The sequence below is a fragment of the Myotis nattereri genome, assembly GCF_964212035.1.
Source record: "Myotis nattereri genome assembly, chromosome: 6".
Lineage (NCBI taxonomy): Eukaryota > Metazoa > Chordata > Mammalia > Chiroptera > Vespertilionidae > Myotis > Myotis nattereri.
The window spans coordinates 63,372,626-63,398,456 of record NC_138081.1 but is presented as its reverse complement, the minus strand read 5'-3'; the positions used below and the strand labels follow the sequence as shown (position 1 = coordinate 63,398,456).

Sequence of the window (25,831 nt, the reverse complement as noted above, 5' to 3'; positions counted from 1 at the left end):
TTACCTAAGAGCTATCAGCCGCCATGGCTGCTCCCGACACCCACATCTCTCTAATGGCTCCCGTGAAGCATCCCCTGTTCCTTGAGGCGAAAAAGGTACCAGGTTGGAGATCTTCCTTGTGAGCCATCACAGGTTTGGGTGTGATTCCTTCTCAGTTAGGACGAATGAGCAATGGATCTACTGCAAGACATGTGCTCTCTTGGGTCTGATCTCAGCAGGGTTGGGTTTGATATCTGTTGTTTGTCAACAATTGCAGAGTCATGATGGAGGCCCATCCGTGTAAGGCACTGCAGGGGGTCCGGAGTGAGCAAGACCCCTTCCCTATGCTTGGGAAACAGTCTGTGCAGAGGAAGGATAAAGCAAGTCCACAAATGCTGGCGAGAGATAAACACCAAGAATGGAAGAACTCAGAGTTAGGGATTCAAAAGAGGCAGGAAAGGCTCAAGCTCTCTTTCCCAAGCAGGCCGGGGCATGAAGCAATTCCCCAGGCATTTTCCACAGGACTAGCCCAGAGGCAGCTTGATTAGGCCGTGGACCAGGCAGTGGTGTGATTTTAGGCAGGGCTCCCAGCCACAAGTAGCGGTTCCCGGGTCTGTCATCCTCCTATCACTTTGTTCTAGGCCTTGAAAGCTTTCATTTTGGTGAGTTCTTCCCTTAATATGGATATTGCTGATGGGGCCTTAAATCATGTTGAGCTAGTATCTCAATATTTAGCTACGCCCTCGAGGTGGGGAGGAGGTAACTAATTGACAGTAGAGTGAACACAAATCCATCTGGGATGGGGCTTGGGTTTGGCACTGGAGGGGAGTTTAAGTGTGGGTTCAACTGTAGTAATAGGAGTAGGAGGGGACTAAAAAGAAACTGCTCAGTCTATCTGTCTGCCAGAGGCTGGCTCAAGCTATCCTTTGAGGTTTCCCATTGATAACAAAGGAATATTTGATGAGCTTTAAATGGAATCAATACAGCCTTTTTTTTTGATTGATTGAAAAATTGATAATAGCACTTCACATTGAAAGACCTATAATTTTCCTTTAACTTAGTGATTCTACTCTTTTAAAAATTTAACATAATGAAATAATTATGAATGCACATGGATTTGATTCATTCTTTAGTTTTTAATTCAACAGATATTTATTGAGTACATACTACATGCCAGAGACTGTTCTGTTCTAGGAACTGGGATTAATAATCGAAGCAGACAAAGTCCTGACCTCATGGATTTTATATTCTACTTGGGAGGGAGAATAAACAAGGCATCATGTCACCAAATCTCATGGGCAGTTTTCAGCCCACACTTTATTAGACCTCTCGGTGTCTTCCTTCAAGAATTACTTCATTTACTTGGTTTCTGGAACAGTGAATTCTCTTACTTTACTGCCTTAGTACCCTTTGTTGGATCCTCCTCATCTTCCTGACTTTATATTGGTGGACCCAGAGCTAAGTCTTCATATATTTTGCCCCTCCCTCACTCAACATCACTGTGCTGATCATCCAAAAGTATATTTCCAGCCTTAACTGCTCTCCTAAATTCCAGTCTGTCTTTTCAATCCAACTACCTACTTGACATCTCCACTTGGGATGTCTTCCCAAGCTTGAATGGCTTCCCAAACTTAATATGACCACCAAAATCAAACTCCTAATTTTCCACCCAGAATTATTCTTACTTGAGTCTTTTCCTTCTCAGTTAATGGCAACTTTATTCTTGCAATACTTTGGGAAAACCGTGGTATCATCCTTGACTTCTTTCTTTCTCTCACAGAGTCCACATCTGATCTATCAGGTTCAGCTAAAAAGATGTCCACCACAGCATTGTTTATAACACTCAAACTTGGAAATGATCTAACTGTTTAACAGTGGCAGATTGGTTAAATCATGGTACATGTAGCCGTTAAAAATATGTTATAGAAGGCACATGAAAAGGTGTTCAACATCATTATTAGGGAAATGCAAATCAAAATCACCATGAGATATCATCTCACACCTCTTAGATGGGTGTCATAAAAATATAAGAAATAACTAATATTTGAGAAGATGCAGAGAAAAGGGAACCATCATATACTGTTGGTGGGAGTGTAAATTGGTACAGCCAATATGGAAAACAGTATGGAGATTGCTCAAAAAATTAAGAATAGAACTAATATGTGATCCAGTTGAGGAGGCTAAAAGGCTAATTCCAATGAAACCCTGATATTTGGGGGTGATGGTGGCGGGGGGGGGGGGGTGCCTAGCAATCTGAATCTGTGCCAGCAAGCCCAGTGTATATTCTTGGTAACCTATAATTAAGTCACTACCTCTTTCCCAGAAACTGGTCTTGAAGAACCTGTTATCTAAATACAGAGGCCATAAAACTGTGAACAGTGCACTGCCCGGATGGGGCGTTATTAATGCTGGCACCAGGCCAGACCATCAGGTATGGCCTGGAGACCCCCCAACACCTGGGGGCCTTCTTACAAAGCCTGCAAAAAGGACCAGAAGCATAATCCATATTTGTGGGACAAAGACACCAGAAAGATATAAAAGAGAAGCTCCCTGCATGTTATTTTACTCAGATTTGGAAAATTATTCTGCTGAGTCCGCTGGCGTAAATAAACAGTGTAACTCCTTTTCTCTAAAGCATCTCTTGGTTTTTCTCTGGTCTTCTGCAGCACAGTAATTCCACTTCTGGGTATTTATCTGAAGAATATAAAAACACTAATTTAAAAAGATATATACACCTCTATGTCCATTGCAGCATTATTTATAATAGCTAAGATATGGAAACAACCTAAATGTCCATCAACAGATGAATGGATAAAGAAGATATGGTATATATACAAGATGGAATACTACTTAGCAATAAAAAGATAAAATCTTGACATCTGTGACAATATGGATGAACCTTGAGAGTATTATGCCAAGCAAAATAAGTCAGACAGAGAAAGACAAATGTTGTATGATTTAAAAAAAAATCCCACATGAACAAAAAAAACAAAAAGAAACTCACAGAGGCAGACAACGGTTACCAGAGGGGGGGGGGGTGTGTAGGAGGGCAAAATGGGTAAAGAGGGTCAATTGCATGGTAATGGATGGAAACTAGACTTTCGGTGGTGAGCATGATGTAGAATATACAGATGTCAAATTATAACATTGTACACCTGACACTTATGCAATAATAATTATAAACTCTAGTTTCATTTATACCCTGAGTTGTCTCCCATCTCCCCACTGGATTGTTTTTAAGCAAATTCCAGACATCATATTATTTAATATGTAAATTATATAATAACATCGTTATTAAACATTATAAAGAAATATATATAATATCTCATTTTGTAAACAATATATACGCATAGACAAAAGTCTGAGAGGGTAGCTATCTCTGAATCATTCTATCTGAATGACTACTGATGTCTTCTTTCGCTTGCATATATTTTCCACAATGAACACGTATTACATGGAGAAAAGATGATGGGGTAGGTGGGGTGGAGGAAGATACCGATGTCAGAAATTTTAGCTTTATTCCTTCCTAATCTTGATGGCTTTAATTCAGGCTAGGTACTTCACATTGTGAAACAGAAATAACTACATTGTGAGGTGGGGATCCTTGACTGTCAGCCTGTTTTCTCTCTGGACAGTCTGTAATTAAAAGACAGCTATGTTATGCGACATCAGGGTTTCTCAACTTCAGCAATATGGGCATTTTGGGCTGGATAATTTTTTTTTTAAAATATATTTTATTGATTTTTTACAGAGAGGAAGGGAGAGAGATAGAGAGTTAGAAACATCGATGAGAGAGAATCATCGATCAGCTGCCTCCTGCACATCCCCCACTGGGGATATGCCCGCAACCCAGGTACATGCCCCTGACCGGAATCGAACCTGGGACCTCTCAGTCCGCAGGCCGACGCTCTATCCACTGAGCCAAACCGGTTTCGGCATGGATAATTTTTTTTTGTGGAAAACTATTCCTTGTATTGGAGGGCTTTTGGCAGCAGCCCTCTTCTCTATCCCTTAGATGTCAGCAGCATCCTCCCGCACCATCTCCTGTTGTAACAACCAGAAATGTCTTCAGAAATTGGCCAAATGTTCCTGAGAGGCAAAATTAACCCAGTTTGAGAACCACTGCACTGCAGCATGTGTGCAAATTGGAAATGTATGAGGTCTAGGAGATTAGGGGTAAACAATGTTCTGTTTTACTCATTTTGTTGGCTCAAACCTCAAGGAGGATGTAATTTGTGATCTAATGAAAGCTGCTTTTGTGGTTTACTGACCTGCATGCATGTTGAATTAACCAATGTAAGACTCAGTGGTTAATGATTATCTGCATTTTTGAAACATATCCAGAAATAACCAACACAAGTTCAACTCTATGAGAAAAGCAAAGGTCGCGAATGAAAGATTGCTTTTCAGCTATGACAGTGATTGGATTTGCCTCCCATTTCACTTATCAACTGACTATTCATTATCATCCATGACACAGGGAAATACTGTGTGGAAGTTAAAAATGGGAGATTTCTTCCTAGAAAGTTAATGGTGCTATATACATATAAACAGTTCCTTTTAATTAGTAATAAACACATGGAGACATAAACACATGCACTTGCTTGAATTCTTCAAAAACAGTTGCAAAAGATAAGAAAAGGGGCATTTCAATATTGCACTTGATTTAAATTTTATAATGGAAACATTATTAGAGAACCAGAGACATGAGATAAGGGAAAATATGAGGTCATTTTCCCCATTCTCTTCAAGAGCTACACTGTTCTATGTGTCTCCCCTCTCCACCCCCCAGTCTAGTCTTCATTTTTTAAAATATATTTTATTGACTTTTTACAGAGAGGAAGGAAGAGAGCTAGAGAGCTAGAGACATCGATCAGCTGCCTCCTGCACATCTCCTACTGGGGATGTGCCCGCAACCCAGGTACATGCCCTTGATGGGAATCGAACCTGGGACCTTTCAGTCCACAGACCGACGCTCTATCCACTGAGGCAAACCGGTTTCGGCTAAATATTCCCATTTTAATAATATAGGATACTCCTCATTTTCCCCCTCTGAAGAGTAATTCAACAGATGAGCAGAGGGCATAAATTAGTGATATCATAATCTTCAAAAGATTACATCTTTAGTTAGTGACATTGTGTTGGTCGCATGAAAAATACAACTTCTATCTAGGTTTATCAAGCACAATATAAATCGTGTCTTAAATGGCATTACACAATTATACAACTAATAGAGTGCACTTGTGGGATCTTGAAGCTTCGAGGCTGTTTCTTGCATTGTTGGGTACTCCTAATTCCAGGAGTACAAATCTCTGTATACTTTCTTATATTTACCTACGTTGGAATCAATGCTTACATTTTGCTTTTCATGATAATAAACATCCAGGCTTTTCTTTAATGATAAATAATAAAAATAATTGCTATTAATTGAGTATCGTCTGTGGACTAAACATGTAATATTTTATTCAATCTTTGTAACCTTACCAGATATATAGGTCTATTTGTCCATGAAAAAACTGAGGCTTAGAAAGATTAAGTACTTTGTCCAAGGTCTCACAGCTTTTGAAAGGCAGAATCTTGATTCAACACACTGTTCATATCTGACATCTCAGCTCACGTTGTTTATGTGAAGTTCTCTCTTAGAGTTTGTATCAGGAAAAATGCATTTTCTTGGATTCTTTAAAACAAAGCCATCTGCAATAGCTGGAGGGCCGCACCTAAGAAAAAACAGAAGTCAGTCCCATTGAACCACTCGGGAGCCTGAGGGCCTGGTGTGCCCAGGGAATGAACTAGATTGCATTGGGTTCTGTTACATGTAAGGAAAGAGCCCAAGTGCGTTTACAGTGACAAAGAATAAACTGAGTCTTTCTTAAGCCAGGGGGTTCTAGAGAGGAGGGCCCCCAGTGGGAAATTCCTGAAATTCAAGTGGGGTATAGCAGAGGGGGCTCCATGTCTCTGTGGTCCCTTCTGTAGGCTCCTAAGGGGCGAGGACAGGTCAGCAGAGGTAGTCTACAGACAAACATAAAAAATGCGAGCGTAAAGTATGAAAAAAAATGTGGCCACAGCTAAAGAAAACAAACCCAAATCCGAACCTAAACCTAAAACCCAAACCACAAAAGGGTTGTGGGGAAGAATTTTACCAATATTTGCAAATGGAACAGCCAACACTGGCCTTCAGGCTGTGAGCCTTTCGTCTGATTAATTAAGGTCAAGGTGGTGGTGAAAATGCCAGCTGGGGAGCATTTTGCTGAAAGATAAATTTGTCCCTCTGTATCTGCGCAAGACAGCAGGGAGGTGTGCGTGTGGAGCTAAATTAATTTGATTTACATCATGCCAGTATCTTCTGTTCTCTCTCCCTGCTGTCAGTTATCTTGTGTGTGTTTTTTTCCCTCTCCTCCTTCACCCCCACACATTTCATAACACGGAGAGAAAGCAGGGATTAGCTTCAGGCAGAATTTAGAAATGGAATAACTCTAATTTGATTATTCTGCACTGAGCGAGTGCTGTTCTCTCCTCCTCCTCCCTCTTCTTTCTGGAGGGAGAGAATTTGTGAACCTGAGCATAAGTACGATGCATTTTTATATTGTGCTCAATGGCACGAGCTGCTTGACAATCAGAACTTGCTCCTTATAGCAAAACCTGGCAGCTCACCTATCCTCCTGCTGTGTGTCTGCACCAACCCATACTAGAAAATGAAGTTGCGGCCCAGGATCCCTCCAGTTAGGAATGCGCTTTTTCTGGCCACAGCTTTCAGCTCCGCCAGGCCCCGGAGGCCGGGCCGGAGTGAGCCTCCTCCGACACCCCCGAGGTGAGGCTGGGGCTCGGGGTCTTGCCCAGCCGAGCCGCCTGCACCCCGGGACCCCGCCTGGCCCTCCACGCCTCGCCCTTCCAGCGGCCGGCGCGCTTGGCTGGGATGGATAAGGTTACGCCGAGGCTTCCTTGGACGGGAGGGAGGGAGGCGGGTCCGAGCCCGCGCCCTGGCCGGCGGGGGTGTTGCCACAGTTGGCAGCTCGGGACCGCGGGGCCACATCCCTGCTGCGGGCGGGCGGGCGGGCGCCGCCGAACGCAGCCCCGAGGTCTGTCGGGCCATGGCGAGGGACCGGCCGCCCGGGAGGGGCTGCAGCCCCCTGAGCCGCTGCCTGCTGGGCGCCGCGCTGCTGCTGGGCCTGCGGCTCTGCACGGAGCTGCGGCGCGCCGGCCCCCGGCCCCCGGCCCGCAGCGCCCCGCCCCGGCCGCCCGCGCCGCACCTGCCGCCCGCGCCCGGCCCCGCGCGCGGCGCCAGCAGGAGGCAGGTGACCTACGTGCGCAGCGGGCGCCGGGCCCCGCCCGGGGGCGGCGGGAGCGGGACGCTGGAGACGGGCTGCTGCGCGCCGCGCGGGCGCCCGGGCCGGAAGGTCAGTGGCAAACGTGCAGTCTGGGGCTCTAGACGCCACCCCGCTTCTCCACCGCCCGCGGGGCCCTGCGCTCGGGCTTCGCAGGCCGTCCCGCTGGGACCGTCGGGAAGTCTGAACCCTGCGCTCGCTCGGGCGGCTCCCCTGGTGCGTCGTTCACTGCAGCGAAGTGGGGCTGAGCAGAGTCCATGCGTTTCCCACCACGGTTTGCTGGCGGCCCCTGCCTGCCAGCCACGCGGCCACGCGGGCACGCGGGGCGCAGGACGGAGTCCTGCTTCTCACTCACATTTGAGTGAGGGGAGGGCATGGGGGTTGGGCACTGACAAGGAAGAAGTGGTGATTTTGTGTATATTCTGTACTTGCCCCAATGTGCTCCTCGAGGCCTGGACAGAGCTGGGTCTGTGTGCGCTGTGAATGGCTTTCCCCCCACCTTGCTCGCGGTGAGGAAGGTCCACTCTGCGGCGCATCTCCCTTGAATTACGCCACAGACGGCGGGTGGCTGGCGCGGGGCGAGAGGTTGAGCCCCAGCACCACTTGATGCGGAGTTAATGTGAACCTGGAGGACTGAAGCAATAACGGGGTTTGCTCTGCCTACCTCATTAGCCTCTGGGCTCACACCTCACCAAGTGGCCCAGTGTTAACCTCAGGTTATGAAGCTTCTGGCTCCCACCCGCCTTTTGGAGCGCAGTCATTTACTTGGTGCTTGGGAGTGAGAAGACTGAGAACTGCAGGTACGAGCTTGCCTGGTGCTTATACCCATCAGCCTCGACCGAGTGCTCTTTGTTGCCTGGTTTTCTCTTTTTTCTTTTAAGCACCCCTCTCCCCGTTCCTCACCACCGTCCTCCGGAGGAATGAGAAAAACTCTTCCTTTGATCTCCTTTAGCTTCCTAGTTCTAACCTATTTTTTCATACCCCCCACCCACAGTATTTCTTCCACGTCTTTCCTTTCTTCCACCTCCTCTAAAAGCCTTGCCCTCTCTCTTTCCCCACCATTGTGCTCCCATCAGTGTTATCTTCCTGGATAAACCCAAATATGTTTTTCTACCTCCAGAGCCTCATTTCCAGAAGAATGCAGCCACTTCTTCTCCATGTTCCTAATGCAAGTTCCGTGGTACCATGTTATGCATCCGATACACTTTGCCAAGGGCTTACCAGGTCCCAGGTGCTGCAGCAGGTGCTGGGGGTACAAAAATGGGTTCAAAGTCTAGTTGGGGAGGCGCTCGGCACAGGCCTCCAGTAATGTGACCGAGGCTATCATTGCAGTCTTGAACTGTACCTGTGGAGTCAAGAAAGGCTAACTGAGAGGGAACATTTGACCTAGGGCTTGATATTTCTTACGAGTTCAGGCTCTTTTGTCTCTCTGGATATTCTCAAATGTCCCATCCTTGATGCCGTCAACCCCACTCTGCACTCTTCATGTCACAGCCGCCCTTAGCCTCCATTGTTTCTGTTGTCACCTGCCCAAGAATCGCTCTTAGTCTCTACCTCAGACAAAGTGTCTGTAACCGGAGCCTGTCCGACAAGTGGAAAAGTTTGGGATGCACAGCTCACTGGAGAGGAAGTTCATAGCCACCACCTTTAGGAGGCTGCAGGGATCCAGGCTGGCGTAGGTGCTGGCTCAGAGATGTGGTAGAATGCAGGTGTGAGAAGTAGTTGGTTCTGGTTACACACTGAGTGGCCAGATTATTATGACCACCTGACCTTTGTAGGCAAATTAGCCGTACCCTGCATCGTATGGGATATGGAAGCCAAAGACCTGTTCGAACACCTTTGCTGTCTGCAGTTACCAAGATAAAATGTCTCCAGTTCGCACAGGAACACAAGGATTGGACAGTCGAGCATTGGAAAAAAGTCATGTGATCCGATGAATCACGTTTCCAGTTGCATCATGCAGATGGCAGAGTGAGAATTTGGCGGAAACAGCATGAAAGCATGCACCCCACATGCATGAGTACAACCCGTAAAGCTGGTGGGGCAGTGTTATGGTTTGGGGCATGTTTTCCTGGCATGATTTGGGCCCTTTAATTCATGTGGAACAACGTCTGAATAGCACAACATACCTAAGTATTGTTGCTGATCAGGTTCATCCTATCATGTTGATGGTGTATCCCAATGGAGATGGCTTCTTCCAAGACAATGCGCCATGCCACGGTGCTCATATTGTGCAGGAGGGCTATCAAGAACATGAGGGAGACTTTACCTTGCTTAGGTGGCCCCCACAATCACCAGATCTCAATCCAATTGAGCATTTGTGGGACGGAGTTAAAGGAGCCATCAGGCAGCTGGTTCCACAGCCATCAAATCTCACAGAACTGGACAGTGCTATTCATCAGGCATGGTGTCAGATTCCTCGCATCACCTTTCAACATCTCGTGGAGTCAATGCCAAGAAGAATCGCTGCAGTATTGAAGGCAAAAGGTGGCCCAACGAAGTACTGATGGGGTGGTCATAATAATCTGGCCACTCACGTTCAAATATATCCCACGTTCAAAGGCTATTAAATCGTGCTGTTTACCCATATCTTCAGAAAAAAATCACTTCTGTCGTGGTAAACAACCTGCTTCCCTATTTATAATGGTCTGGCCCGCTAGCAGCTTCAGCGCGAAATTATAGCTAATTTGCCTACAAACGTCAGGTGGTCATAACAATCTGGCCACTCAGTGTATTCTGAAGGTAGGTGAGGGAGTAGTTTTCTGTTGTCGCTGTCATTTAGTTTTTTGTTTTGGAAGGAATGGATGGAAGTCAGAAATTTGGTTTTAAACATGTTGAGTTTGAGATATCCTTTAGACATCCAGGTGGAAATGTCAAACAGGCAGTTGGACATACAGGTCTGTAGTTGGAGGACATGTCCAGGTTGAAGATAGAAATGTGGGGGTCATCAGTGCACAGTGTCACTAAAGCCATGAGATGTAGAGATCAACTAGGGAGTGAGGCTAACAAAGATGAGAGATTTAGTCTGAGCCCTGAGGCTCAGTTTTATTAAAATTAAGTTAGAAAAAACCAAAAGGGAATATTTGTATAGAGCAGGGGTGGGGAACTTTTTTTCTGCCAGGGGCCATTGGGATATTTATTTATTTAATTTATCTTTATTGTTGAAAGTATTACAGATGTCCCCTTTATTTGTTTTCCCCATTGACTCCCCCCTCCTCCCCTCAACGGCCTCTTCCAAGCCTTCATCACACCATTGTCTTTGTCCATGGGCTATGTATATATGCATATAAATTCCCTGGTTAATCTCTCCTCCCCCACCCTCACCTTCCCTCTAATATTCACCAGTCTGTCCCATGGTTCTATGTCTCACTCACCTATGAGTGAGATCATGTGATACTTATCTTTCTCTGACTGGCTTATTTTGCTTAGCATAATACATTTGGATATTTATAATACCATTTTTGGGCCATACAAAAGTATCAACTTGAAAATTAGCCTGCTATGTTTGATCAAACATTTGATTAACTCACCCCTAATGCCTTGGCAGGGCCAGACAAAATGATTTTGTGGGCGTTATATGGCCTGCAGGCCAGATATTCCTCACCCCTGGTAGAGAGTTTGGTGTGTTGTAAACCCTCAGTGATGGTAGCTTTAATTTTCACTGTTCTGTTCCAAGTCTTTAGCCTCAGCCATTCCCCAAATGTGATATGTTGTTATAACCTATTTTCTTTCCATCCTTGAACACTCAGCTCAAGGATGTTGCTTAGAAACCTTCCTATTATCAATCCTTCTTCCATGCTGATCTTCTCCCAATTTGAGATGACAACAGAAATGCATTCCCAATTTGTGACTTGCTTTGCACATGTTGTGACCTGGTAATCCATTTCAGACAGAATGTTTTGTTTCCAGAGTTGTTCTTGATGGAAAGGATTGTGTTTCCTAAAGTGATGCCTAGTCAATGCTTCCTCCTGAAAAATGCTTACACTCTTGTGTAACAAATAGAAGAATCTACTTTAATCTATTATGCATGACTTTAAATGTTTTTGGTTTAAAAAATATAAGGAAGGAGTGAGTTTATTCCTATTTTTAAAATATTATCTTTTTAGCCTCCTAAGGAAAAATTCTCCCTGGATTTCCTTCCCCCTGGCTATTTAGTTATTTATTTACTTATTTTCAGGGTATACATTCTAATTTTCCCAAATTCCTAGATAGTGGGAATCTTGACTTTTTTTGTTTTTTTGTTTGTTTGTTTGTTTTTTTAAGTTGGATTAAAATGTTCCTCAAAACTGGAAAGACCAGTTAATTGATCTGTTCTCCCACTTCTGGGAATAGAGCTCAATATCCCTTATCTTCCAGGGGGATAAATCTTGTTCCGCCTTAGCCTACCATCAAGATGTGCTGAAATATAAGCAGAAGGCATCATTAAATAATTTATAAAGTTAAAGTTTGGAAGTTACATGTTGAACTCCTTGGATCTTATTTTACTTAATTTTTGTTTGTTGAGAATCAACAGTGTTATTTAGATTCTTGGGTACTTGCCATAGGCACCTACCAGATTGGGTGGTGAAGGAGGAAAAGCTCCATCTATTTTGAGGGTGGCTTTCTGGATGGATGGAAACCTGCATGAAATAATTGGTTTGCCGAGTGTTTCTTGTCAACATGCTTCCTTTGTTAGAGGAACAAAAATTCAGTGATTATATTGCCACCTTGATCATAGCTTATGCTTCTCTTAAAGAAAACAGTCCTTATAAAAAAGAGAAGTGTAGTCCTCACTTCATCCCTTCTTTCAGCAAGCCATGCAAGAACTAGCTCTGCATATTAAATCCTCTTTCACATCAGGGTTTCTGATCTTAGAGCACTGTGAACTGAGGGCTCATAATAATGATGGATAAATATTGCCCTTTTTGCTTAGGACTAGCCTGGAACCCATACATTTTTGTATAGTACAGAGGCTTTAAGCATTCCACCAGGACTTGTGGTCTCCTAATTCTGCATACTATGCATGCATCAAAGTATCACTGTAATTCTTTTTCTTTCTTTCCCTTCTCTCTGTTTTTCTGTCTGTGTCTCTCTCTGATCTTTTTTTCCCCTTAAACAGACATTGACTATGATTACATGGGTAAAGTTCTTTGTGGGGGCGCTTATAGAGGACTAAGATATGTTTCTCTATGATTGATGCTTCTTTATGAAGTCTTGGGCAGATGTTTCCTTACAGGTTGGCAATCCACCTAAACGACAGCAGCAGAACATATAGCTCGTTTGTGCTGGGGAGGCACTCACACAGGAGCCAAGCTTCCTGAAGAAATTTCTCCTCTCTTATCGAAGATATTTTCCTTGACATTTAATATGTTGGATAGAAAAGTGACTTCTGAGTCACAGAGCCACAGAACCCAGCAATGTGCTGGCTTGGTTTGTTAGTCACAGATCCTTTGGAACAGTGTGTCAGAAAGAAAAAAAAACGTTTCCTCTTCTCCTGAAAAACCATATGGCAAAATTTGGCCGTTCTTCATCACTTCTCTCCTCCTCTTAGTTTTCTAATTCTGCCATTATCATCAGAAAGGAAGAGGAAAAAATGGCATCATATGCCCCTTGATGTATCCAATTGCCTCAAAAGTCCTTATTCTTTACAAACAAACAAACAAACCTTGAAGGTAGGTTTGAATTGCTTGTCAAATATGGCCCAGCGGTAGTTTCCAGTACTTAGGATTTTTCTGTGTACTTACACCTCTGTCCTTCACCAACATTAATCAATCCTCTCACACTGTCCTCAGGAGGCAAAGCCGTTTCATTTTAAACGAAGTCATTGAGGGTAATTGAATGCTCTCCAGCAATACGTGGGTGTGAAATAGCAGTTGCTTAGTTTCACAGAGAGAAAGACAGGTTTTGAATAAAACTTTGATGTGCCTTCCATGGGGAACAGGCCTCTGCACTCCTTCCAAACCCCACACTTCCTCAGAGAGCAGCCTGTGCGCAAAAGAACAGCTAATGGAGGCTCCATTCTTTTTCAACAATTGGTGGTGGAGCTTTTAGGTTTTTGAGAGCAGGTTGTCCAGTCCATTTTCTCCAAGGAATGGGAAGCCTTATTAGCTTTCCTGAATTGGATTTCTATCTTAGTCTGTGAAGAGAATCAGAATGAGGTAGTGAAACTGGAGACTGTCAAGGGTGGTAGGCATTTGAGTTTTCCATCTGTGCTGGGGTACCTTTGGAGTCTTTGTGCTTGTAAGTAGTTTGGCTCTTGATTCTATAATTCATAGAAAGTCACCGGAACCTACTTCATTTACCCCAAGACACACACTAAGGCTGGAATCTACCAGCGCTGATAAGCTTTGTTAATCTGAAAATAAAGTCCAAAGTGAAAGGCAACAAGTGTTTATTTGAGATCTTAGAATAGCTATTTGGGAAACGTAGATTCAGGCAGAAACTCAAATAGTGTTCCGGTGATGGGGTGAAGGCAAGAGTTTTTTAATGAGAAAAGGAAGGGAGCCCTAGCCAGTTTGGCTCGGTGGATAGAGCGTCGGCCTGCGGACTGAAGGGTCCCAGGTTCAATTTTGGTCAAGGGCACATGCCCAGGTTGCGGGCTCGATCCCCAGTGGGGGGCATGCAGGAGGCAGCCAATCAATGGTTCTCTCTCATCATTGATGTTTCTGTCTCTCCCTCTTCCTTCCTCTCTGAAATCAATTCAAATATATTAAAAAAAAAAAGGAAGGGAAATAATTACATGAATAGAATAAAGACATTTCTATTGGTGTTAACAAGCTAAGTTACTCTTTAGCTATACATGGCTGGTTACTGATTCTAAAGAATGTTCACAATTATCAGTCCTTGTGAGAGGAGGTCTGCTTCCCTGTTAGCTTTGCAAACAGTTGTTTGTAAAACAGTGTTGGCTTGACCCAGTCCAAAGGTTATTTTGCCCATGTCAAACGTTCCAAAGTTTCAAGGAGCAACATGTGCAAGCCCTTTCCTCTGGGATGGCGGTTTTGATTCCATTTAAAAATGGTTCTATTCATATGAATTTTCTTTTTTACAGTGAAATTTTTTTATATTTAGAAGTAGCCAGCTGGACTCAGTTTAGATGATCACAATTTTGTTGGGAGCATCCAAAACATCATAACCAGGAGCCAGTCAAACTTATGTGTTCTTTTCTCTGTGAGGCCTGATCAGAGTGTTGACCTTGGCCATGTCAATGTCACAGAACTTCTTCACAGCCAGTTGGATGTGGTGCTTGTTGGTCTTAACATTCACAATGAACACAAGTGTATTGCTGTCTTCTGTTTTTCATGGCTGATTCGGTAGTCGGGGAATTTGATGATAGCATAGTGGTAAAGTTTATTTTCTCCTGGGGGTGCTCTTCCGAGGATATGTGAGCTGCCTTCAGAGCTCCAGTGTCTTGGGGTGACATTGGAAGGTGGGTGACGGGTGGATCTTCTTTTTTGTGTGGCTGTGGACGCCTTTCAGCACTGCTTTTTTTGCCCTCAAAGCCTTTGCTTTGGCTTTGGAGGGGCAGTGGCTTCTTTCTTTGCTTTCGGGGCCATCTTTGTGAAAAGCCATTTATATCAATTTTCTCAGCTTCTTTTAAAAGCACCCCTTGAGTTCTCTAGACACCTCACATTGGTTCCATTAATAATCTAAGGCGTTTTCTGCTAATAGAGGAGGAGAAAATTTGTTGTTTAAGAAGCATTTTTATTCTGCTCAAATGATAGAAACAAGATTGAGTTTTATGAGTCTACAAGACCATCTGTAATTTAAACTAACAGCAAGATGGGTTGTTAGTTGATGGCTCAGGAGGTAAATTTGACCATGAAGAATTTTGTTGGAGTCACACTGTGTTTTAAGTATTTGAACATACACATCTTTAGATGGGGCATATAGTGTCTAGTGGAGTCCAGCTCGGCTCTCTCTCCATTTACATTAACTGTCTGACCTCTGAAGGCATTTGAAGTTGCAACCCCTGAGCCAAATGTCAAAATCAACAGTTAGCCAGATGTTTTCCCAGTGAGGTTAAGGCTGCTAAACTCAGTGGCAGCATGGCACATAGATTTGCAAAAGCTGAAGGTCCTTTTAAGTCATTTGTGGTAAAGAAAGATGAGTTATCCAAGACTTGAGTTAGATGCTGGGGTGAGTAAGATTGTAGGGGAGTATGTTTAATGTAATCTTCTTTTGGTTGTAAACAGTGAAAATGGATGGACCCTGGCCTAGCTTAAGAAAAAAAAAGAATAAATTTATTGGGGAAAACCTCACTGAATTGGAAGAAGAGCTAACTGACCAACATGTGAAGCAGAGAAGGAATGGGGCTGCTCTGGAAATCCCAGCAGATTCTTTAACCTGCTCCCTAAAGTGCCACCATAACGAGACTCACCTCCCTCACTCGACACCCCGCTCAGACTCTTAGATACACCTTGGATCAACCAGCTCAAGCCACAAGCCATAAATAGCCTAGGACCCGCCTCCCTGTCCTCAAAGCCATTTTTAGGGAAAGGGGAAAACTTCTCTAAGTTACCCCATGAAGTCAAATCCTTGACATTCCTTAATTATTCATATAATTATTGCACAGTTTTGCCCATAGGGTTTTGTTTTGTTTCATATTTTATTCCATTACTTTAACTAGTCCAGTTCAGAGATCTTGAGCATGAACACCTAGAAATAGAGTGTAGTTTTGTTTTGTCTTGGTGTTTTTAATAATGTCCAAGCCTAGCATTTATGATTCTGTGTGTGATTCTGAGATTTTTTTTTATTGGTTAACTATTTCTCTGTTTCTCTGTCTAGATGCATTCTTATAGATAACCTTATTTCCAGGTAGCATTTGGCAGTAAGTTGGCAGCTTGTCTATACTTCTGATATTTTTATTGAGGTGGGTATATATGCACATAAGATCTATGTAGATGCAATGTTTTGTTGTTTGTTTTTTTCTTTGCTTAGGAAAAGTTATTTATGAGGACTTTAAATAGAGAAAGTAAATATAATCAGTATGCAGCCCATGATCCCAATTAGAGTTCTCAAACCAAAGTTAGAGTCTTGTGTTTTTTGAGCCCCCCCCCCCCCCCCCGGTAAATGCGGGAAGGCACTTCACACACACAGCTTCTCCAGAGCATCTGAATATTTCGAGCCCTGTTTGCAACTTGCTAGTTTGGGATTCTTTTTTTTTTTTTTAATATATTTTATTGATTTTTTTACAGAGAGGAAGGGAGAGGGATAGAGAGTTAGAAACATCATTGGGAGAGAAACATAGATCAGCTGCCTCCTGCACACCCCTCACTGGGGATGTGCCTGCAACCAAGGTACATGCCCTTGACCGGAATCGAACCTGGGACCTTTCAGTCTGTAGGCCGATGCTCTATGCTCTGAGCCAAACTGGTTACGGCATAGTTTTGGATTCTTTAAGTCTGGTTACTTCTGTATCTGGACTCTGGGTTGCAAGTGACAGAACCCAACTGAAACTAGTAAAAATAGGGATTCATTGGAAGGGTCCTGGGGTAGAACTGAAGGAAGAGCTGTGGAAACCAGGAAGGCTCTGGGAACTTAGGAACTGACATAAGCATTGGAGACCTTAGTTGTCCATAGTACCCATTCCCACAGATGGAGTAGGTATTTATCGTTCTTTTTTTTAAATCACACCTTTGAATTTCCTTCTTGTGTTGAGGAATTCTCCACCTTCCTCAGAAAAAAAGCCAAAAAATACTTTTTCCAGCTTTTCCTTGTGCCTAGTGCACTTTAGGCTCACCATTCGGAAACACCTACGTGAGAGTTTGGATCGTACCTTAGAAATCTGAGTGGCACAAGGACCACGGAGTAGCATGGTGGCCGAGATTCAGCAGAAGCACCCCCCATCCAGGCGGTGAAATGGGCCCTGCGTGTGTGCCCAGCAGTGGGGCTGTGGAATCTACACTGGCATGTAGAGTGGTATTTCTGCCCTTAAGATTCTGTAAGTGAATAAATCTTCAATCAATTTATTTTCTGCTTAACTAGCCAGAGTGGTTTCTGTTGTTTACAACTAAGAACATTGACAGATCTGTAAATTAGAACTGACAGTTCAGAAGGTTACAGCTGTAACTTTCTCTCTTCAATTTTGCTTGGCCTATGTAATTCAGATTTTGGGACATGATGATTTGGGTCCAAGTGAACTATGGGCTGAGAGACCTTTCCCTGACAAGATAATCACATTTAGCATCAGATACTAAATTTCCCAAATCTGTAACTTATCACTAAAAACACGAAGTCCTTTTTCATGGTGCCATTTGGGTGGGGTATTGGGCCAGGGGGGCCAGTTTATGCTGTGATCACAAACAACTGTCAAATCTCAGGGCTCATCCTAACAAAGATGTATTTCTTGCTCATGCTATGCATCCATTGCCGGTTGGCGGGGGTGGGGTGCTGCTGCTCTGTGCTGTCATTGTCCTCTCTCTGGACCCCAGACTGGCAGCACAGCCACAGACTGGAATATTACCTGTCACCTGCACAGAGGGGTGAGTGCACTGGGCATCTCCAATGGCTTTATTAAATGCCTGGCTGGAGGCCACACACAGCCCTCCTGCTCACAATCCCAAGGCCATAGCTGGTTGCCGGGCCCTACCCAGTGCAAGAGGGCAGAAGTCAGAGAGCTGGAAACATTGGTTGAGCAGAGCTTACAGCCACCCCAGGATCCTTCAGTCATCCATACCTAAATGGACATCATCTAGGTCATGTTCCAGGCTTGCCGTCTGGAGTGCCTTGCTAAATATGCACATTCGGCAGTGTTAAACAAAGCATGGGAAGCTCTTCCAGGGGCCTAGATCTAAAACGAAGCCAACAACTGAATTCGGCAGAACAGTGAAATAAAACAAGACTCTGTTTACATCTTATAAACAGTGCTGTGATGTGTCCTGGAGTTTGTTAAATACTACGATTCTTGTTGACATTTTTTATGCTGGAATTTTTTGCACAGAGCGGTGATGGGATGATGGTCTGCAGGCCTTTTTTTCCTCCCCCAGAAAAAAGCAAATTATTTGAATAAATAAAGTCATGAGTGTAAATGAGCCAAAGGCCTCTGGTGAGATGAATCAAGCTCCATGTGTAAGTCCATCTTCATGGACTTAAAGTAATAAGTGATCTTCATGGTGATCACTTATTCATGTTTCGTTGGAGCAAGGTGAAAGACTTTCAAATGTGTATTCAGAATCTGGCGACAAATCGGAGGCAATATTCTTGTTTGCTGTTGTGCCCGATATGACAGTATGTATTTTTATTTTGTTTTTATTTATTTTGAGTAAGATGGTGTCATATTTTCACACTGGAGGTCAGGAGTTAAAATTCTGTTCCCCCAGTTACTGGATGTGGACACGTGGCATACCCTGTCTGAATTTCAGTTTCGTCCTCTGTAAAAAAGTGGAATGCAGTACTTAACTCACGGCGCTATTGTGAAGATTAAACAAGAGTAAGTCGGTGAAAGCACCTGGCCTGTGGGATAGCTCAGTAAATGAAGACTGTCTCTGTTCAACCCTTTGTTGCTGGAGGGATGTGGGCTCCTAGGCATAAAAAAGGTACAGGTATGGCCTGGCCAGAGTGGCTCAGTTGGTCGAGCATCATCCTGTGCACCGAAAGGTTGCAGGTTCAATTCCTGGTCAGGGCACTTGCCTGGATTGTGGGTTTGATCGCTGGTGAGGGCAGGTACAGATGGCAACTGATCGATGTTTCCCGTTGTTCCTCTTTCTTTCCCTTCCTCTCTCTGAAAAAAAAAAAAAGAAAGAAAGAAAGAAAGAAAAAAAAGAGACAGAAACTGGCTTTAAAAAAAAAGATACAGGTATGTTTATCTGTGAGGTATAAAGCCCAATATTCATTGGAATTTTTAGTATTTCTCTTATTATTCCTGAAATTTAAAGCATATGTAGTATGCTCAGCAATCAGAGGAGCTAGAAGATATATTTTTAAAATCTTAAATAAAAGCCAGCAGTAACTAGTAAATTTTTGTTAGCATTTTTATTATAAATTTACTCCCCATATAAGTCATTTATCATAAAATGGTTGAGGCGTCCCTGTTCACATCGGTTTGTGATTTCTTACCCCTCAAAACTAATTACAAATCTCCTTTACAACATGTTGTTAAGTAATTTTTGTCTGTGTCAGGGTTGGCTGTATAAATGTGTTTCTTCACTTTCATAATATATCTTTTACTCCAAAGAATGTTTACAAATCTCATTAACTGTACCACTTACTATCAAGGGAGCCCAGTGGAATAATCTCGCTAAACTGTTATTCTGGCCCTGTCGTCCACATTTTAGTCAATTAAGTGCATATAATTATCCTTGGAACTTTATATGCATTAAAGACAAACTCAGTTTAACCAACACAATAAACAAGATCTAAGTACTGACCCTGCACATGGTATTATGGGGAATATACGGCCTTTAAGAAGTGTGCAAGTTACGAGTGAGGTAGGAGGGGACCACTGTGCTAGGGGATTTGCATATATTCTTTTATTTAATTCTCACAACAAATCTACAAGGTAGGAAGTGTCTTCATTTTGTAGACGGGGAAGCCAAGGCCCTGGAACATTAATACATTTGGGCAAGAAAGACATAGCATGGGATGAAGGTTCAAACTCAAAATCTATGACTTTTTCAAATTGCCCGCCAAGACAGGCAGCTAATAACCACTTCTCACACAAAGTAGACTATTTACCAGATATTTACCAGCTAAAGTCTTCTTATAAACAAAAGACACCACAAAGTTAAAAGACAAGCCATAGGCCGGGAGAGAATATTTGCAGTGCATATCACCAATAAAGGATTAATATCCTAAATTTTAAAAGAACACCAACAAAATAGTAAGAAAAAGACAACCGAAAAAAAAAAAGGCAGGGAATTAACCAGGAATTAATAGAAATTAATAGAAGAGGAAACCTGGAAGACTATTTTTCTATCCATCTACAGAAAAGAGAGAATATGAACTCACAGAGAGATGATACACCCTACCAATAAGCAGGGGAAGCAAATCAAAACACAATGCGATTTTATTTCACACACACACACACACACATATGCACACACACCCATAATATTGGAAAAAATGCAAAATGCTAAAACAATGATTAATAGGAATGTTGAGAAAAAGGAACTCTTACTAAATTATTTTATCCAAAGTAGCTCCTTACCCAGTCACTCTCCTAGTATTTTCTCTTATGGCATTCCCACTATGACATTTTATATTTTTTAAATTCTTATTTGCAGTCTTGTCCCCTTTGAAGATAGGGAGCTCATCTGACCTGCTCACCATTATATCCCCAGTGCTTATGATAGTACCAGCACATAGCAGGTGCTCAGTAAGTACTGGCTGGAAGAATGGCTATTTCAATCAGTGGGGTACTAGACCCATGTGTTTGGGGAACATCTGAGTCTTTCGAGAACTATTCCAAAGTCCCCTTCAGGCCTTTAATTTCTGAATGAGGGTATGATTACACTACAGATTCTTGGAACACAGCACCCAACGTTGACTTTGCTTCAGACAGTGGTGACTATACCAGAGATCTGGAGCCATATCTGGCCAGTACCTATTTTTATACAGCTCATAAGCTAAGAATGGATTCTATGGATGAATATTTGCAATTGATTTGATGTTAGGAAACACTAACTTTGAACCCCAATGAAGCAAAATACTATCCAGAAAAAATATTTCCATTCTTCTCATTGGTAGATCTATATCTCAAAAAAATGTGTGCAATTATTTTGAATTTCATCAATAAAAATGTGGAAACTTGTCCTCTCTCTGGCTATATAAATGTCTATTTAATATCCTTGATTTTGCTTCTTGGCTCACAGAGTCTAACATATTTACTATCTGGCTCTTCCTGAAAATATTTTCCAACCCCTGCTGTGGACACGCAACTGTGACTGTTTGAGGTGGGGGTGACCACTGACCACTGACCTGCAGTGAACCCAATCAAATCCATGAGATTCTTGTGCTAGAGTTTTCCCATCTGCAGCCTGAGAAGAATGATCCTAAATTTCCAACAGGGACACTGAGAAAATGTTCTTATACTTCCTTACCCTTCATGGGAATGTCACCATAAAGTCTTCAAGTTCTTTGTTATAACAGGAGGCCATTTCCATGGAGGAGATTAAAGTGGTTTAAATCTTGGTGTTTACTTCCTTCTGTCTGTTACCCACCTTTTCTAACACAAGTATGGGCTTGTTGGGCAGATTGACTCCATCTTTTCCAGCTTCTGGAGTCAGCCTTTCCCTTAACACCTAAATTAAAATGGCTTGAGCTGTGTGCTGGGAGAGATCTAGTACTTTTCTTCCCCTCCAGTGTCCCGGTAATGCCTGGGGCTTACATTTTCTGCTCACCATCTCTGAATTCCTGCCCCTAGCTCAGTGTTCCACCTCTGGTCACTGCTTCCTCCTCCTGCTCCGCACTGCCCACTTCTTTTACCCCCCAGAGTGACGCCAGCACAGGCCTTACTGAAGACTTCAGGGTCATAGAGGGAGTTCAAAACAGAAATCAACTGAAAATTGAACTTGAAGTTTTTCTGGCCATTGATGATTTCTTTCTTCCTAGATTGTACCATTAACCCTGCCTTCTCTTATCTACACATCAATCCCTTTCTTCCATTTTCATGCCTTCAGTTTCCTGCTGCCCAACCTACTCTCTTGAGCTTCCAGCAAACAAATTCCAAATACATATCATTTTCTTACTCAGGCAGTTTAGCTTCCTGTGTGTGTCCCCTTCTCCTACTGGTCCAGCCTAGAGATGGATTATACCACTCTGGTAGGAAGGCACAACTGGCTGCCATCAGTGTTTGTTTTCAAAAAATCATGTTTCCCCCATCCTCTGGGGCTGCTCACCATAGTGCTTTGGATATAGGAAGCATTCATTATACCAGGATTTTAGCTAAGAATGGGGGAATGAATGCAGTTTCACTTAGAAAGACTCTAGGCTTCACAAATCTAGTGTGACTTAGAACTATTCAGAAGTTAGGTTGAGATTTCAACACAGAAAAGCCGTTGTGAAGTTGTTAACTTCAACAATGCAATACATAATTAATTCTTTTAGTGTTCATTCCACCACAGCAATATAGCTATTATAGTCCTCAAGCCTTGCTTAGAAAAGCAGAGAGAAATATGGCATTGCCTATATAGACAGGGACTTTTATGTGGTTAGAGGGCACAGGACTAAACAATATAAGGAGATATATGAAAGAACTTAAAAAAGCAGAAGGCAATTTTCATAACTTGTTCTTGCCCTTTTATCTGGCATTTTGACAATTTGCATAGTTCTCATACAATTACATATGTGAGAGTGACATGTAAAGTATTATTTGTACAACAGAAGTTTATAACATCATATTTGAATATAAAAATACATGAGAAGCTTTAAACTTACCTCATGTCTGGTGAAAAGTCCACCCGACAGGCGTAGCCTGCTACCATATGGCCCTAAAAAAAGGTTCTTATTTAATCTAAATCTGTTCTGTGCTCCAAAAATTAAGATTTGATTGTGCCAACTTAGACCCAGTGTATCCCCTCATCCTAGCTATGGCTACTGCAGTTTTATAATATACGGAAATAGATTATTAGTGGTGTTTTGGGAGCAGCAATATATTGCTTCATGCAGGACCCTTTTTTCCTTTCATACATGTCTTCATTTACACCTTTGGCTTTTGGGGTTGCTGGTGAACGGTATTTCCATCTGTCGTGGAAATGAGTTCACACAAAGTATGTGAACATGGACATTAGGTTCAAGAGTGCCCTGAAATGACCCAGCAATAGCACTTCTAGGTATATACCCAAGATAATTGAAAACACAAGTTCATTTAAAACTTGTACGTAAATGGTTATAGCAGCATTATTCATGATAGCCAGAAGTTGGAAGCAACCCAAACATCCATCAACTGATGAATGGATACACAAAATGTGGTATATCCATATGATGGAATACTATTCAGCCATAAAAAGGAATGAAGTCCTGATGCATGCTACACCATGGATGAACCTTGAAAATATTGTGGAATTAGTGGTGCTGGTTGCATAATACGTGTATACACTGAGTGGCCAGATTATTATGACCACCCCATCAGTACTTCGTTGGGCCACCCTTTGCCTTCAGTACTGCGGCGATTCTTCTTGGCATTGACTCCACGAGATGTTGAAAGGTGATGCGAGGAATCTGACACCATGCCTGATGAATAGCACAGTCCAGTTCTGTGAGATTTGATGGCTGTGGAACCAGCTGCCTGATGGCTCCTTTAACTCCGTCCCACAAATGCTCAATTGGATTGAGATCTGGTGATTGTGGGAGCCACCTAAGCAAGGTGAAGTCTCCCTCATGTTTCTTGAAAGCACTCCTGCACAATATGAGCACCATGGCATGGTGCATTGTCTTGTTGGACGAAGCCATCTCCATTGGGATACGCCATCAACGTGATAGGATGAACTTGATCAGCAATGATACTTAGGCATGTTGTGCGATTCAGACGTTTATAATGGGTCTGGCCCTCTAGCAACTTCAGCGCGAAATTATAGCTAATTTGCCTACAAACGTCAGGTGGTCATAATAATCTGGCCACTCAGTGTCTATTAAAAGCCACCCAGTTGTTTGAAATGGTAAATGTTATTGTATGTGAATTATATCTCAGTTAAACGATTCTCAGAAGCCCGTAGAGTGAATGACAGCTGTGAAATCACATGTTTTTCTCTGTTCAGATACAGATGAACTGTGAGAGAGCCCTGGGACCCCAGCCTCATGGTGCTCACCGATGAACATGTTCAGCAGAAACGTCGCGTCCACGTGCCTGCTGCGCTAGGAAGCACCTGGCTTGGCCCCTCAGGAGTGGTTCACCTGGTGAACTTCATGCTCCCTCTCCCAACAGCTTCTCAGGCCTGGCAGAGGCACTGCAGGGCCAGACACATGCAGCCCTGCAGTAGGAGCCCAGGAGCTTGCTGTTTACCGCGTAAGGGAGAACCTCCAGCTGCCATCCTTGTGAGCTCGCTGGCCTCATACTGTGTCAGCTTTCTGCACGAAACACTGACACAGAGCACCAGGGATTTGTCCAAAGATGTGGCCATGCACCTGTCATCCTATTGCATCCTTTATATGAGTGAATTTTTCTTCTGCTTAGACTTCAGCTACCTTGGTTCTTCTTTCTTGCCTTCATTCTTACCCACATTTAGGAGGACAGTTGTGTTAAAGGGAACAGTAATTATATCAATCTCTTGCTTTTATACAACTCTTCCCAGCTTACAAAGATTTTCTCTGTTGCTATCCCCAGTGGTTCTCATAATATCTTTATGAGTGAGGTGGTGTTTTTTCCATTCCACCAGGAGGGAATTTGTTAAATAACTGGTTCAAGGTAAATAGAAATTGTCGGCTGAGGTCAGAGTTAATATCTTTTTCTTCTCTATACTCTGGCTATCTCCATGCTGAAATTTGGATCTCAGAAAAGTATGTTGATTATTCTAGAGTTTAGGTTTGATATTAAGGCATTTTAGATATTTTCCAAGCCAACCAATATATTTTAGTGCTTAATTTTTAGCTATTTTGTCAGGTTGGAATTTCAAACATGACTTACTTTGCTTAAGAACAAATTGGATCTGATTATATAATTATGATAGGGAATATTCTTTTGAATAGTGAATATTCATTTTGTACAGAAATAAAAAAATGGCTTAGTTAGCTAATGTACACTTAGAGGCCATTAACCTCAATCAGGAGCAGACAGCCACATCAGTTTTGAAGTTGAAGTGCTTGCATTTACTTGGGTACCCTGGATACAGAGAATTGTTTTGGAAAATCTGAGTGCCTGGGCCTTACTCCTGGACAAGGCATGTTCGTATTTATAAAACCAAATCACCAGCACAGATTGTAGCCCCTGTAACACACACAACATTGTATCCTTTGTTGTGATGTTGATGTGTTGGGACAGGAACAGAAAAAAAAAAACATATACTGGTATATAATTTGCTAATTTTAAAAAATAGGCAAGCTGGGATGCTGATAGTTAAAATAAAGGCACAGATGTTTGGTCAAGTCATTAGCGTAATAGGAAAAACAGATTAAAAGTACTCTTAAGGTTTACCAATTTTTTTTTTTTTTAAATAACAAAACCATACAGGGATGGGAGAAGTGGGGCAGGAGAAATTGAAATTTTTATTTTCTCTTTTATCCGAGGAGTTCTTAGATTATAGCTATTTCGAAACCAAACTTTTTCAATTTAAAAATAGAAGCGAAGAAATAGGAACAGATTGGAGTTTAGGAGGAAAAAAATTAGAGTGAGAAAGAGAAATACAACTGGAGGGCTCTGTGTGGGGAGTGCTGGTGTTCGGCTTCTCAGTTCCTCTGGGCTGCAGACAACCAGGGCAGTGAGGACCTGAATTCACTTCAGAACAGTGGTTCTTCACATTTTTAAAATTTAACTATAGCTAGTCTGGTAGCAGCAGAAGTGTACAGGTGGAGAAAATGCTGTGAGCCAGTTAATCTGCCCAGGGCGGTTTGTAGAGACAGGTTGAGTGCTTCTACTGCAAACATATTGCAGAAATAAAAAGTGTGCACCATGGCTTAAAGTA

The 25,831-nt window shown here is 42.7% G+C and overlaps 1 protein-coding gene across 1 annotated transcript in view; it reads left to right on the top strand.

Annotated features, from left to right (window-relative positions):
* Positions 1-7,067: 7,067 nt before the first annotated feature.
* The window catches only part of METTL24 (methyltransferase like 24), a gene marked incomplete at its 5' end in the record, with an annotated part of 79,900 nt that continues 61,136 nt past the window's right edge, over positions 7,068-25,831 (top strand). Inside the window, one exon of the mRNA XM_081094805.1 lies at positions 7,068-7,373. Within this exon, the coding sequence (XP_080950931.1) occupies positions 7,068-7,373 (306 nt within the window). The remainder of the gene's footprint in view (positions 7,374-25,831) is intronic.